The 13753-nt window shown below is 34.3% G+C and overlaps 1 protein-coding gene across 4 annotated transcripts in view; it reads left to right on the top strand.

Moving 5' to 3' along the window:
- DYNC2H1 (dynein cytoplasmic 2 heavy chain 1) overlaps positions 1 to 13753 on the top strand; it is a 143715-nt gene that overhangs the window by 33659 nt on the left and 96303 nt on the right. For 3 of the 4 annotated variants that reach the window (XM_021529338.4, XM_085575767.1, XM_085575770.1), the window contains 13 exons: positions 231 to 477; positions 1175 to 1326; positions 1841 to 1985; positions 3213 to 3315; positions 4550 to 4717; positions 4837 to 4961; positions 6110 to 6358; positions 7157 to 7265; positions 8266 to 8379; positions 9209 to 9351; positions 10641 to 10722; positions 11949 to 12103; positions 12946 to 13083. In XM_021529338.4, the coding sequence (XP_021385013.3) occupies positions 231 to 477; positions 1175 to 1326; positions 1841 to 1985; positions 3213 to 3315; positions 4550 to 4717; positions 4837 to 4961; positions 6110 to 6358; positions 7157 to 7265; positions 8266 to 8379; positions 9209 to 9351; positions 10641 to 10722; positions 11949 to 12103; positions 12946 to 13083 (1930 nt within the window). The remainder of the gene's footprint in view (positions 1 to 230; positions 478 to 1174; positions 1327 to 1840; positions 1986 to 3212; positions 3316 to 4549; positions 4718 to 4836; positions 4962 to 6109; positions 6359 to 7156; positions 7266 to 8265; positions 8380 to 9208; positions 9352 to 10640; positions 10723 to 11948; positions 12104 to 12945; positions 13084 to 13753) is intronic. The other variant, XM_085575766.1, reaches the window with a different exon arrangement.

Here is a 13753-nt window from a genome sequence, read left to right on the forward strand (position 1 = left end):
GTTTGTTTTGTGTAGTTGTATACACTACACTTCCTTTGAATTATGTGAATGGAAAATGTTAAGAATTTTAAAGGCAAGAATGCTGAATTCAGCAAACCTCATGCTCCGCTTATTCCATTAATATAGGATGTAGTATATGCATTTTAATTTAAAAACTATAAAATATCCTTGGATGCACAGCATTTTAATTTAATTTATGCCTATATGTATTTACATCTTTGGTTTTCTAGGATGCTGCTTCACTATGCGTTTTCTCAGCTCCGCTCCACTCAGATCGCCACTGTTCACTGCAGTGCACAGACTACTTCTCAACATCTTCTACAGAAATTAAGTCAAACTTGCATTGTAATCAGCACAAACACTGGTCGAGTGTACCGACCAAAGGACTGTGAAAGGCTTGTTTTGTACTTAAAAGACATCAACCTACCCAAACCTGATAAATGGGGAACAAGCACTCTCGTGGCTTTTCTGCAACAGGTGAACACTTACGTCTATTATTTATAAAGAGACTCAAGTATACTGGATATAATTTAGTGTTTGTACTAAATACCTACATTGATTAATTTCTATGTTAGAAGCCTGCCTCCTGTATTGGCATTAGTTTTGTTTTTTAATAGACTATGTAGGTGTCAGCCAGAAATAAGATACCATTTTTATTTGGCTGATATTTATAAACAAATAAAGACAGCACTCATCTCAATGAGTTACAGTGCAGTAGACATAGGAATGACAAGAAAATTGCCAGGAGCAGTCAGTGTGAATTCACCAGGGACAAGTCATCCTTGATGAGGGGAAGAGAGTGAATATAGTCTATCTGAAATTCACAAAGACCATTGATGCTGTCTCCCAAAAGATTCTCAAAAGAATAGCTGTTGATTGAGGCTGCATAAGCAGATAGTGAGGTGGGTTGGAAGCTGGCTGAAGAGCCAGGCCCAGAGGGTGATCATCAGTGGTACAGAGTCTACCTGGAAGCCATGATCTGTTTTAACATCCTCATTTAATGATCGGGACAATGGAGTCCTGCAAATCTGCAGATGACAAAATTGTAAATTTTAAGACACCTCAGGCAATTAAAAAAGCAGAAATAATGGTATACTTCTCACTATTTTATTATATTTTATTTTGTATGATACTCTGACTTTCCTTTAATGAAGTATTTATTTAATTATTAAAGGTTCTCACATATCAAGGATTTTATGATGAAAATCTGGAATGGGTTGGTTTAGAAAACATCCAAATTGTGGCTTCCATGTCAGCTGGAGGAACATTAGGAAGACATAAGCTTACCTCCAGGTTTACTTCTATTGTTCGTGTATGTGCAATTGAGTAAGTATATGTGAATTAGTCTAACTCAGAATTCGATTCAGCCTCTCTTTATAAGGACGTCTTGTCAATTTAGTCTTTACAAAGATGTGGCTGTTCTAGTCTTTCATCTTTTCTCACAGTTTGTGATTATCAGATTTGGTGCTATTTGATGCCTCTTGGCACCAGAGTCCAGCTAAGAGGAATCTACACCTGCCTGTTGGTAGTGAAGTGTTTGAAATATGTTTCCTGTTGGATAATTTTGCTTGCAGTAAACTGCTTTCTGCAGCTTTATGTTAAGGTGGTATTTGGTGAAAAAGTTAGAGAAATTGGAGTTTATTTATTTAAGTTTGATTATATCAACAGATGTATTTAGAAAATTTCTGAGAGTAGTCTGATGCAATAAAATGATAATTTTTATTAGCTGCTGGATGGAAATCCTATTCAATGAAATTTCTCAGTAATTGTGTTTGTAAGTTTAACTCCATTTTAATTAAATTTAAAAAGTCCATAATGACTAGGGTTTTCCCCTTTCTAGCTATCCAGAAAGAGAACAACTGCAAACTATTTATAGTGCCTACTTGGAACCTGTACTACAGAAAAACCTAAAGAATCACCCTGTTTGGGGTTCTTTACCAAAAATACATCAGCTAGCAGGATCTATGGTTCAGATCTATCAACAGGTATGGAAACCTTTCTTTCTTCAAGGAGATGGAGAATTCAGATATTTTATTGCAAATAATAAAGTTTTGATATTAACAGGTGAGTAAAAAGGTTTATCAGTATTAAAATCTAAGTTTATATCTTTTTAAGAAAGTTGATATCAGTTTTGGAACTTCTTATTTTTAGAGAATCCTAGGTATTAGAAGCAAGCAGAGCAAGCAGTAAGTGCTTTTGCTTTCCCACAGATTTGTTTTAAGATTTTGGCATGCATCTTAACATTTCTATACTTTTAGTTCCTGATTTATGAAATGTGGATAGTAGTGTTTTTCTACTTAATGGATGAGGAGACAGTGCAAACAGGTGATTGTGTGTCCAGTTGTTATAGGTGCTGTTATGAACACAGAAGGAGATATGAGGGTGGCATCCTTTACAAACATCAAGGGCTACCTATTACAATTGTACACTGTTAAAAGCAGGTGTTTAGAGCTAGACACAAGTTCATTTTAGCCTCCCACTTGAAATTTTAAGAACTTATTTCTAGCAAAATGCTTAACTATTTGCTTTTCTTAAACAGTACATAGCCTTACTGGGGAAGGTACTCTGTGGTGCTTGGGGTAGAATGTATGGATGTCCCCATCCAGGCAGAAGCATGATACAGACTTGGTCCTTTTGACTACAGTGTGGGTTTAGTCACTGGTTGGCATGCACCTCTTAGCAGGAGTTTCATATGACATTATTGATGTATTCCAAGAAATATAGTTTGTCTCATTACACTGTGATCAAATAACTGATGAAAGCAGTTATTCTTGGAATTAATGATGTAGTTGAAATTCAAAAATCCTCTTTGGGAGAAGAGTAAGTATGAAGTATTTTGTAGTGAGAAAGTATTACTAGTTTAGGTAGGTTTTAGTGAGAAAATGTTAATAATTTAGGTAGGTTTTTATTACATTTCCGTATTACCTTTGTGTTTCATATTTGGTATTGTTTAAAAAAATTACGGGTTTTGTGTAATAATACTGCACTAACAATCCTAGGTGAGATGTGTAGTTGTTTCCATCACAAAATGGTACAGAAAAAATGTCCTGGGAAAAATCTTTTGTGGTCAGAAAACAAGATTTAAACAAGAAGTGCATTCATAAAATATCTAAGTGTTCACCAACTAGAAAACTAATCTAGATGGTACCTTAGAGAAGTACTTTACATTTTACAATACCATTTTTTTTATTTTCCTTAACTCTCATTTTTAGGTACGAGCAAAATTCACAGTTGATGATCACAGTCATTACCTTTTTACACCATGCATTCTTACTCAGTGGGTTCTTGGTTTATTCAGATATGATTTAGAAGGTGGTAAGTCACTTATTTGGTTTTCATTAATAAAGTAGTTCTAAAATGGCCTAGATTATTATTGATGTCAGTCTTTCTGTTGGCTCCACATTGATCTTTTTAAACTATGAACTGTCTGTAACTCACTAGAGGGAAAAAGTGCCTGACAGTTCATTCCATAACATAAGAGTGAGCAAGTTCAAAAAAATTACAATGATGTTTTAAAATACATGTGGGAGCTACTTACGGTTTAAGGGAAGTTAATAGTTTGGGACTGCATTCTTACTATAGGAATTTGAACTGTGCTCCCTACTCTTCACTGTTTTGTTCTGTGGTTTTTTGTGTTTTGTGTTGAGTTTTTTTTGAGCATATGTGTTGTTTTCTGGATTCCCAGAAATGCTCTGCCTCTCATGCTTGTCCCACTGTACCTGTTTGTATAAACCTGGTTTATACACATACTTCATAGGCTGCTTTCTAATCTTGTTTTTGCCTCTGAAATTGGTATTATTACTACATCATGAGAAATTACTAATTATGTTTTAGCTCTTACATTCATTAGAAGGTTGCATTGAGGGTTGCTTAAAGAGGATAAAAGTGATAAGAATGCTGTGCTCCCTTTCCACTTATTTTCTGGGATCATGAGATTGTAAATGCAGCTTGAATGGTGTCAGAAAAGCTGCACTGATAATCAATGAATGGGTAATCTCAGCTGATTTAGGGGCTTCTTAGGTGTATCTAATGTTGACATGTGCATGTGCTTTTCCAGGGATGAACAAAAAGGCTTGTTACTTACTCATCTTCCTTTTTCCTTTTGTGAGGGGTACTTAAGATTTGGAGTCTCTGTTGGCATTTTCTAATACAGACTGTTTTGGGTATTTATTATTCTTTTAGTATTTGTTATCAGTCTTTCTCTTCCCATTTGAAAATGTCTTCTGGATTTTCTTGGTTTCATTACCTGGAAAACTGACTTTTAATTTTAACTTCGTGTACAACACCTTTCTCATTTTTGTTAGAAGCTGACAATTGTTTTAATAGAGAGAACTTGCTTTAATAGAATATATTTAATTTTATCTTGTAATGATCCATAAAGAAATTATTAAAAAGCACTTCATAATATTTACTTTTTCTCTTATTTCTTCCTTACTGATGGTCTCCTGCTGGTACGTAATTTCTCTTGCCAATTTTCAATTTCATATTTTAAAGTAGAAGTTTGAAAATCTACTATAAAGATCTAAAATTCTCTTATTAAATTTTGTAGGTTCATTGATGCAAACTGCAGACTTTGTATTGGAAGTTATTGCATATGAAGCACGCCGCTTGTTCCGTGACAGAATTGTTGACACGAAAGAACTTCACGTATTTGATAACATTCTGACCAATGTGCTTCAAGGTGATTGGGGCTCAGATGTTCTGGACAATATGGCAGGTAAGCCATTTGAAGCATGCTACACAAATCTGAAGCATTTTTTTAGGAAATGCCTAGTCAAGTTAGATAGCATATGAGTTGAACACCTGAAGTTTCAAAAGTTTCCTTTTTTTTCACAGATACCTTTTATGTAACTTGGGGAGCTTGTCAAGAGGCATTCATCACACCAGGCCAGGCACTACCACCACATGGGAGGCCACTTGGCAGACTAAACTCAACAGACCTGAAAGATGTTATTCAAAAAGTGAGGCACAATTAAAAAATATACACAGCAATGGTTCACAACAATGATTCTAGACAGTTTTGTCTTAAGAGTAACATGCAAGCAACCAGGTTTATGGTGGGGGCTGCCTCCTGTTCAAAGAATCGCCTTTTGCATTTGGTGAAGGGAAGACTTGTGATCTTATATGGCAGGCAGTAGGAAGTATCATGTAGCAAGGTTATGTTGAAGAAAGGACATCAGTTGCATTTGCTGCTGATTTACAACAGTCTGATGAACCAACATTTTGAGAAACATTTATGTGCATATATATCTGTATATTGTTTGAGTACCTCAGTGTTTTATTATATGATTTCTTTTTGAGTTTGAAATATGGTAACATAATTTTTGTTTGAAGAAATGCTGGAGATCTGTCATGCTTTCAAGCTGTAAAGTACAAAAAGTGATCTTGATGAGAAAATGCAAACATTTTAGTCTCCTAGGCTATCTGCTTTTTAGGAGAGTTGAGATTTTCACCATTTGTTAGAGTGTTTGATGGCCTGCAGGTGGGAATCTACCGTCTCTCCTTAAGTGCCGACTTGTGACCAATACACTAGATAGGAAATTATGAAATTCAATAGCTTCAGTAAGCAGGGAGTTTGTTGGTTTTGTTTTTTTTTTTCTGACTGCACAGTTACGTTGGGCTTCAAAGATGAGGTTTTAATGAGTATAAGACAAGGTCATAATTTAATCATAGGACCTGTTGTTGTGTGTCTTTCACTAGGAACTTCCATAATCTGCAATTATGCAGGAATTAGGTGCCTAAAATACTCTCCTGAGTTATTAATTAATCTGTAGTCAGAGACACAGCTCGGACTTAGTTCTGGTCCATTATTCAATTTTAATTTGTTCAGTGGTAGATTCCTATTTCAATATATCAAAGACTTCCAAGGTGTTCTGGTGCTGGGTGTAGTGTGATATGTTCATTATTGATATAGTTATTACTCATAAAGGGTATATGAGGTTTCTAAATTCTGTGACAAAAATATTTTTTTCTGAATGAAGCCCAGTGTGGCTTTTCAAGCTTTTAAGCCCTTCTTTTCTAAATGTTTAAATGTTGGATGTTTGCATATCTCACTGCTTATATTTTTTATTAGTGATCAGGTTTTTTTTTCCTCTTTTTTTTTTTATAGGGTATAATTCATTATGGACGGGACAAAAAAGAGATCGATATTTTACTGTTCCATGAAGTCCTCAGTTATATGTCCAAAGTGGACAGAGTGCTGAGTTTTCCTGGAGGATCACTTCTCCTGGCAGGACGGAGTGGTGTGGGTCGTCGAACAGTTACCTCTTTAGTCAGTCATATGCATGGAGCTGTTCTGGTTACTCCCAAAGTTTCCAGAGGTTATCAGCTGAAGCAGTTCAAAACTGATCTTAAATATGTAAGTCACTAAGTTTGTTCTAGTTTGTAATGCTGTAGGTGTATGTTAAAGAAAAAATAAAGAATGTGGGAATTTTGAAGGACTCAAAAGTTTGTGTGAGAAGAAAAATGACAGTCTAAATAAAACAAGTAATGTTTTAGAAGTTCTCACTCTAGATGTGTGTACTGTTCTTTACAGTAACTAATTGAAACTCCACTTTTGGGAATACCAGAGGTCTTTTTGATTGTTGTAGAACTTAATAAAGTTTATGTGAATATTTATGTGAAAGGCTTTTTCATGTATATATTTCCATGTTGGTATATACTTTTATTTTCTATATCTACTGTGGTCTGCCAGTTAATAGTAGTTGAATCAAATAAAATTTTAGTGATTGATGAAAGTGTACATATTATTTAAACCAGATGCAAGCCTTGAATCAACAGTTTCTCATTACCTTCAGCTATGCTAAAGAAAATTCTAGATCTTTGCCTACATAAAAGAATGATACAATTCTATCATTGAGTCATATACATAAATATACTCTATGAAAGAGTCTATTTTAATTATTTTTTCATTACTAAGCTGTATATCTAGGTAAAATGTTCTTTATATTTGATATCTCTTTTAACTGAATCACCTGGAAATCTTTAGTAAATATATAATAGCATATATTATTATAGCTGTGGAGAAAATACATATGTAATATCTATTCAAGGAAATATTAAGATCCTTTTCAGTCCCTTCTAACTCAGGATATTGTATGATTATCATTCTCTTCTGAACAATACACTGAGATTTAAATGGCTTCCCTGTTTCTAGGTGATGGAACTTGCAGGCATTGAAGCACAGCAGGTGGTGTTGCTGCTCGAAGACTATCAGTTGATTAATTCCTCTTTCCTGGAGATGGTTAACAGTTTACTGTCCTCAGGTGAGTCAAGTCCAAAGAGAGTATGGTATTACATTTACCACACAGACTTAGCTCAATGAGGCAGAATTTGATGATGTTTTCTAACTTTATGTCTCTATCAGAAGGTTTAGTTAGATTTCTACACTGTTTTAATCAGAATACTTGTATGTTAAAACCTTACTCAAGGTTCACTTAGTTGTTTGGTAAATTAAAGAATTTACCCTTTAGTACAGGTACTTTCATTTCTTCTATTAATTTCAAAGGAGTTCTTGATAACAGTGTAATAGCAAAATGAAAATGCATTCTACTCCACCACTTCCCTTTTATAATAAAACTCAAAATTGAGAGGTTTCCAAGGCTTTACTAGATTGTATAGACTGAGTTCTTTAATTAATTTGTCACCAGAAAAGCTCACTTTTCTGAAGGTAGTGAGATGATAAACAACAATAACAATAACAAAAGTGACTTTATTTTACTGTCCAGCTTTGTTCCTGGATCAGAGAAAGGATCATTGAAGGGCTGAGTCAAAGTTGCTAAATGATTTTTATGGAACTGCAGTAGTTTAAGAGCTGATTAATAAGAGCACCAGATTTTCCTGTCTCTCAGGTGCTACCCCAGATCTACTTACAGTATCAGATTTTCATCATCCATTGTTAAAAGTTTATTTCTGAGAATCTAGAGGACTACTTGCTTTCATGTTCCTGTGTCCTGGTGTATGAGGGCTTGATTTGTTCTGTATGCAGTACAGGGTCACTGGCTTTGGGTAGATTTGAAAGAGCTTTTTTAACATACATTTCGGCAATGTAAACAAAGTAGAATGTTAAATAGAATCACTGTCATTTGTTTTTTGGTTTTCATATCATGAAAAGAATTATTAAGTACATGGGATAATAGTTAAGAAAGTATAGAGGTGAAAACTATGAAATTTGAATTCTTTATACAGAGGATTCAAGGGAGGCCTTCAAATCAATTTAAATAATTATAGTGTATTTTATCTGATTCAAATTCATTCTTGAAATAGGAGAAGTTCCTGGGCTGTATAAAATAGAAGAATTAGAACCATTGCTCTCTCCTCTGAAGGATCAAGCTTCACAAGATGGATTTACAGGACCAATATTCAACTATTTCACATACCGTATGTCAACATAGTTATGAGTTATAATTAAATATGAAGTTTAAAAAGTGGTATAATAATGGACAAGTAATTTCTAACATGGTCTTTTTATTGTGTGCAGTTTTAACTGCTTAACTGAATAGCAGGCAGGAGTAGTATTTGTGAGATTTGAGGGCACAGAATCGTCAGCTGAAAATTTATTTTTTTGTCTGAAATTTTGTATTGATGAGTGTTACACAAATGTTACAAAATCGGCTGTTGAAAGTAATTAAAAGGAAGAAAGCTTTTGTTCCCATTATTTTCTGGTTTGTATAGTTTTTATACATACATATATATATATGTGTCAAATAACAGAGATTTCTTTTATTTGTCAATTAGGCCAGAAATCAATTTGGATTCTGAGTAATTATAAGCAAGTTTATAGATAGGTTTCTTAATCATTTGTGTTTCTTCATTGGCCCAATGAGAAAATTAAATAGTTCAGAAATAGTTCAAAGAATATGACTGGAAGAATACAGTCACAGCAGCCAGCCATGGAGCTACTTCTGATTAGTTCTATTGGTCTACATGAATTAGAATGAGAACTAGTACTTTCTACTTAAATACTATCAGCTTTTCAGAATTAAAAAATGCATTGCAGTATACATAATGAGAATTCATGGTACTTAAGGTTCTACTTATATGCATTCCTCTCCGAGTGCGATTGGATGTTATAGGCTTTTTTTTATTTTCAGAAATTGCCTTGTGATAAGTATTTGAAAGAAAGTAAATTATGTTGTATTTGCAATAAATCTACTGTCATGTAGATTAGTCAGATTGTTATGTACTAAAAATCGTTACATTTTCTTAGGGATCCAACAAAATCTTCATGTTGTCTTGATCATGGATTCTACCAATTTAAATTTTACAATAAACTGTGAAAGTAATCCAGCACTGTATAAGAAATGTCAGGTTTTATGGATGGAAACCTGGTCAGAAGACAGTATGAAAAAGGTAAGTTGTATTAGTTGGGATTTACTTAAATTAGCATCTCTAAATATAACTGAACTCTGGTGAATAAGGTCAAAATATTTAAGGTTGTGAGGGAATAATTATCACTGTACTTATTTAATTCCTTTGTACACTTTTACAAAGATGGAAAATTCTGCAGAACAGTGAAGTATTATTAGCATTGTTATTTTACCAGTAACATGTTTTGTTCTCTCTGTGGGCTGACTTGAACAACATGCTGACCACTGTGACTCTGATTAAACACAGCATTTAAGAACAAAATACAGACTACAAGCAAAATGTTAAAGCCAATTGCATTTTGTTTGTGTGGTGAGGTTTTGGTATTGGGCTGGCCTGCAGGGATTACTTCAGTGAGAGGCTGCCAGAAGCTTCCCCCATGTCAGGTGGAGTTAGTGCCAACTGGCTTCAAGAAGGATGTGCTGCTGGCCAAGACTGAGCCCAACAGCAGTGGTGACAGTGCCTCTGGGATAACATTTAACAAGTGGCAAGAAGTCACCATACAAGAGCAACAGCAGCTAGAGAGAGAGGATGTGAGAAAACACGAGAGGAATAGCCCTGCAGACCCCAGTGTTGGTGCAGGAGGTGTTCCAGGTGACAGAGCAGAGATTCCCCTGCAGCCCCTGGTGCAGCCCATGGTGAGGCCTGTGCCCCATGAGCTGTGCCCCTGCAGTCCATGGAAGTCCACAGTGGAGCAGAGTTCCATCTGCAGCCCATGGAGAGCCCCATGCTGAAGCAGGTAGAAGCACCTGAAGGAGTCTGTGACCCCGTGGGAAGCCCATGCACACATATACATGTGATTGTCACACAGAGCAGCACAAACAGAACTCCTAAGCACTAACATAAACAGCACCAGCACAGCATTGCCATCATCCTGTTCCCCTCTCTGAGCGATCTCAATTAAGGTCAATTATTGGGTAATATGTACATGGGCAGAATATGGATTAGGACTGTTTTATTTCCTCTTGGATTATATATACTTTTAAAGCTTCTACATTTGTGCTTTTGTTAGGTCCTTTGTGGGTTAGTTGCTCCTTCTTACAGCCAGGGAAATCTTCCACTTGAGAGAATAGGAAGTTATTAGTGACATGGAAAGGCAGAATTTATCTTTCTAATGCTAATAGTATTCTGTACATTCCTTATTCTAAGTGTATAATTTTCAGTCTTTTCAAAAGAGCAACTAGATTGAAGGGTTGTGTTTTTTTTTTTTTCCTAATTTTAACTCGAACTGTCATTGTTCATAGTTTTCATGCAAAAAAATGTGGTTTTTTTAGATACCTGAAATGCTTCTGTGTGATTCAGATGAACAAGAAAAGAATGGAAAAACACATAAAGAAGTTAAGAAAAAACAATCAGGTAATATTTAGGTAGACCTACTAGTTATTATTATTCCTGTTAAACACTTGATCCTGTGTTGAGCATAGATAATAGATGGTTTGAGTATGTGTTTACTAGCATATTCATAGACTTCGGTGTTGTTCAGATGGCAGGCATTTGCACAAGGGAGCGTTAGTCTGGAACATACATCATAGCTGATCATATGCAGTCTCTTCTGTCACAAGCAGTCACTGTATATATTCAATTTTATATGCTGATTTAGCTGTGTCTTGTTTTGGTCAGTGTCTTCCTTCTATGTGGATGTTAGTTTAGAACCTGAACATTTGATGTTTCAATAATTTTTCAGTTTATATATTTCATTATTCTTTTTGTAGATTTTCATTTTACTTTATTAATTTCAAAATCTACTTTGTTGTAAGTAGTGCCCCTTTTTCAGAATAATTAGTTTATTTATCATAATGCTTCAAATATAGTCATGTTGAAAAGAGTGTCTCAAACATAGTCTGAAAGACCAGTGTCATCACTCACTTGCAGAATACTACTTATAGCCACTTTCTATAAAAGTAGCACTTAGAGGTCATGGAACTAACAGAATATAAGTGGGTCTCTTGGGGTTTTTTGGTTTATATTGCTTTTTAATAGACCAATCAGAATAATGGGTAAAAATAGTATTTGGTGTTCACATTACCATCCCTCTTTATCCTAGATCATCGTAATTAATCTAGGCTGCCGTACTTAGTGGAGGCATTCATTTATATATATATATGCTTTAGCAATTTTTTTTCTTTTGTAGGGTAATGCAGTTTATTTTACAGTATCTTTTGGCATTTTTTGAGAAACTGTTCAGTAAACTGAATGGCAGGAAAAACTTTTAGTTTGCCCATCAGCAAAGATAAGGGAAAAGACAAAAACACATGGGCTTTATTTCTAGAACAGTCCCAAGTATTTTACAAATCAATTTGTGTGGAAGTAGTTTCTTATAACATTAGCCTTCAGTGGTCTGCAATTAATTTTGCTGGCTTTTCCAAACATCAAACAATTTCAGTGTATTTCCTTCTGAGAAATAGGCATTTCAAATGTATTTACATGTTGTTTCCCTGTGAGTACTTTAAAAAAGTATAGTCTTTGTGCTATTTTGTTAACTCATATCTCAAAAAGCAAGCATATTCTGTTGCTTTTTCTTAGTTATTTTAATGTGAGATAAAATTCAGTATAATTTTATCTGTATAACAAATTATGTACAGGTCATTCTGATTTTCTGAAGTCATTTTTGTCAATCCATGAATCATGTAAAATATATGGAGCAACGCCTAGCAGATATATGGCATTCCTTCATGTATACAGTACCATCAATAGCAGTAAAAGAAGAGAGCTAACAAAAAGGCAGAACCACTTGCAGGTATGTGCTTAAAACACGTAACATATGGCTTTTCAATATATTCTTGCATTAGGAAATGTCTCTTGTATTAATGAGCTGCTGGCGTGGCTATATGATGTGTCCTCTATTGGCAATTGCTCATGCGGTGGTTGCTGGAAAGAACTAGTATCAGTCTTAATGCCCTTCTCTGTTCAAGTGCCTGAAAGAGTGAAAAGTGGTTTTCTTGTTTTCGTTAATGCTTTTCCTCAAGAATGTATCAGACTGGGCATGTTTTCTTGTAAAATGCTCTGTTAAATAAAGGTAATAATTTACTGGAAAATTAGAGATGTTTATCCTAAATCAAAATATCTTCCAGATAATTTTTTTCAAGTATATCTTGAAATACTGGTATTATATGATTAGCATTAATTAAACAATGTAGAAAATGTGAATACAAAATAGTTATTTTTGAGCATAATTGAAACTTTTATATATATGTATGTTTTTTAAAGTACAAATATGTAGAAATTAGATTATCTATTTTATTTCATTCTGTTTAATTTTTATCACTTTGCTTTTAGAGGAGATATACATTGAATTAATATCAGTTAACTAAAATGCTATTGAATTACTGGGAAAAAGATTATGTGCTAGTTGTTTTATTAAAAGTTTATTATTTTGAGATTTTTGTTTAATCTTCTGGCTGTAGTAATAGATCTTAGAGCAACACAACTAGAAATACCACATCTAATTTTTAGGTTAAATAATACCAAGAAAATGGGAAAATTAATTAAAAAAAAAGATTAGTCTACAGTCTTTGTCCATAATATTTGTAGCAAATTAAAATTTGTTCCTAAATATCTGCTTCTTATAAACCTTTATAGGCAGGTGTTTCAAAGCTGAATGAAGCTAAAGCCCTGGTAGATGAATTGAACAGGAAAGCTGGAGAACAAAGCATTTTACTCAAGACGAAGCAAGATGAAGCTGATGCTGCTCTTCAGGAAATTACAGTATCTATGCAGGTGGTGTATACAATCATATCAAAAGTGGGAGAAAAAAAGAAAAAAAAGCTGTTTTTCTCTCTTTGGTAACTGCCTGTTTTATGTTCTTTTCAACTGTTACAAAACCTAATGCATTTACAAGAATTTGCCTAAGGGGAGGCATGAGCCCAGAGGCTTGAATAAAGTTCCAATGGGACAGATGATAATGTAATTTAAATCAGGTTAGAACTGGTTGAGTAGGAAGAGATCAATGCAAGGTTTGTACCTGAGTAGTGTTCACTGTTGTAGTTTAGTCTGTCTGAAAGTTTTCCTAGAACTTTGTAAATCCAAACTGATGGGTTTTATGTTTATCCCAGATAGGAAATTTCAGTGAAATACTTACAAGTAACACTATTTTAAGTAACAAACAACAGGAATTAAATTTGTGAACTATCAGAAAATAAGTATTTCATGAGGTCTGGTCCTCAGAATGTCAGAGAAGGTTAGATAATATCTCTATATTCATCACTCTTTGAATTTTTATTCTTCAGCTCAGAGGCAGAATTTGTTTTCCAAATTCTGTAATTTTGTTTAGTAGTGTTTTCTCAGTCAACTAGAATAATTGTGTAGACAATAAGTCTCTACATTGATACTTTCTGGAATTATAAATGTGGGATAAGCTGTAATGAGTCTGCTTTCGCTGCGCCGTTGT

The sequence above is a fragment of the Lonchura striata genome, chromosome 1 (assembly GCF_050655825.1).
Source record: "Lonchura striata isolate lonStrDom1 chromosome 1, ASM5065582v1, whole genome shotgun sequence".
In the NCBI taxonomy this organism is placed as follows: domain Eukaryota; kingdom Metazoa; phylum Chordata; class Aves; order Passeriformes; family Estrildidae; genus Lonchura; species Lonchura striata.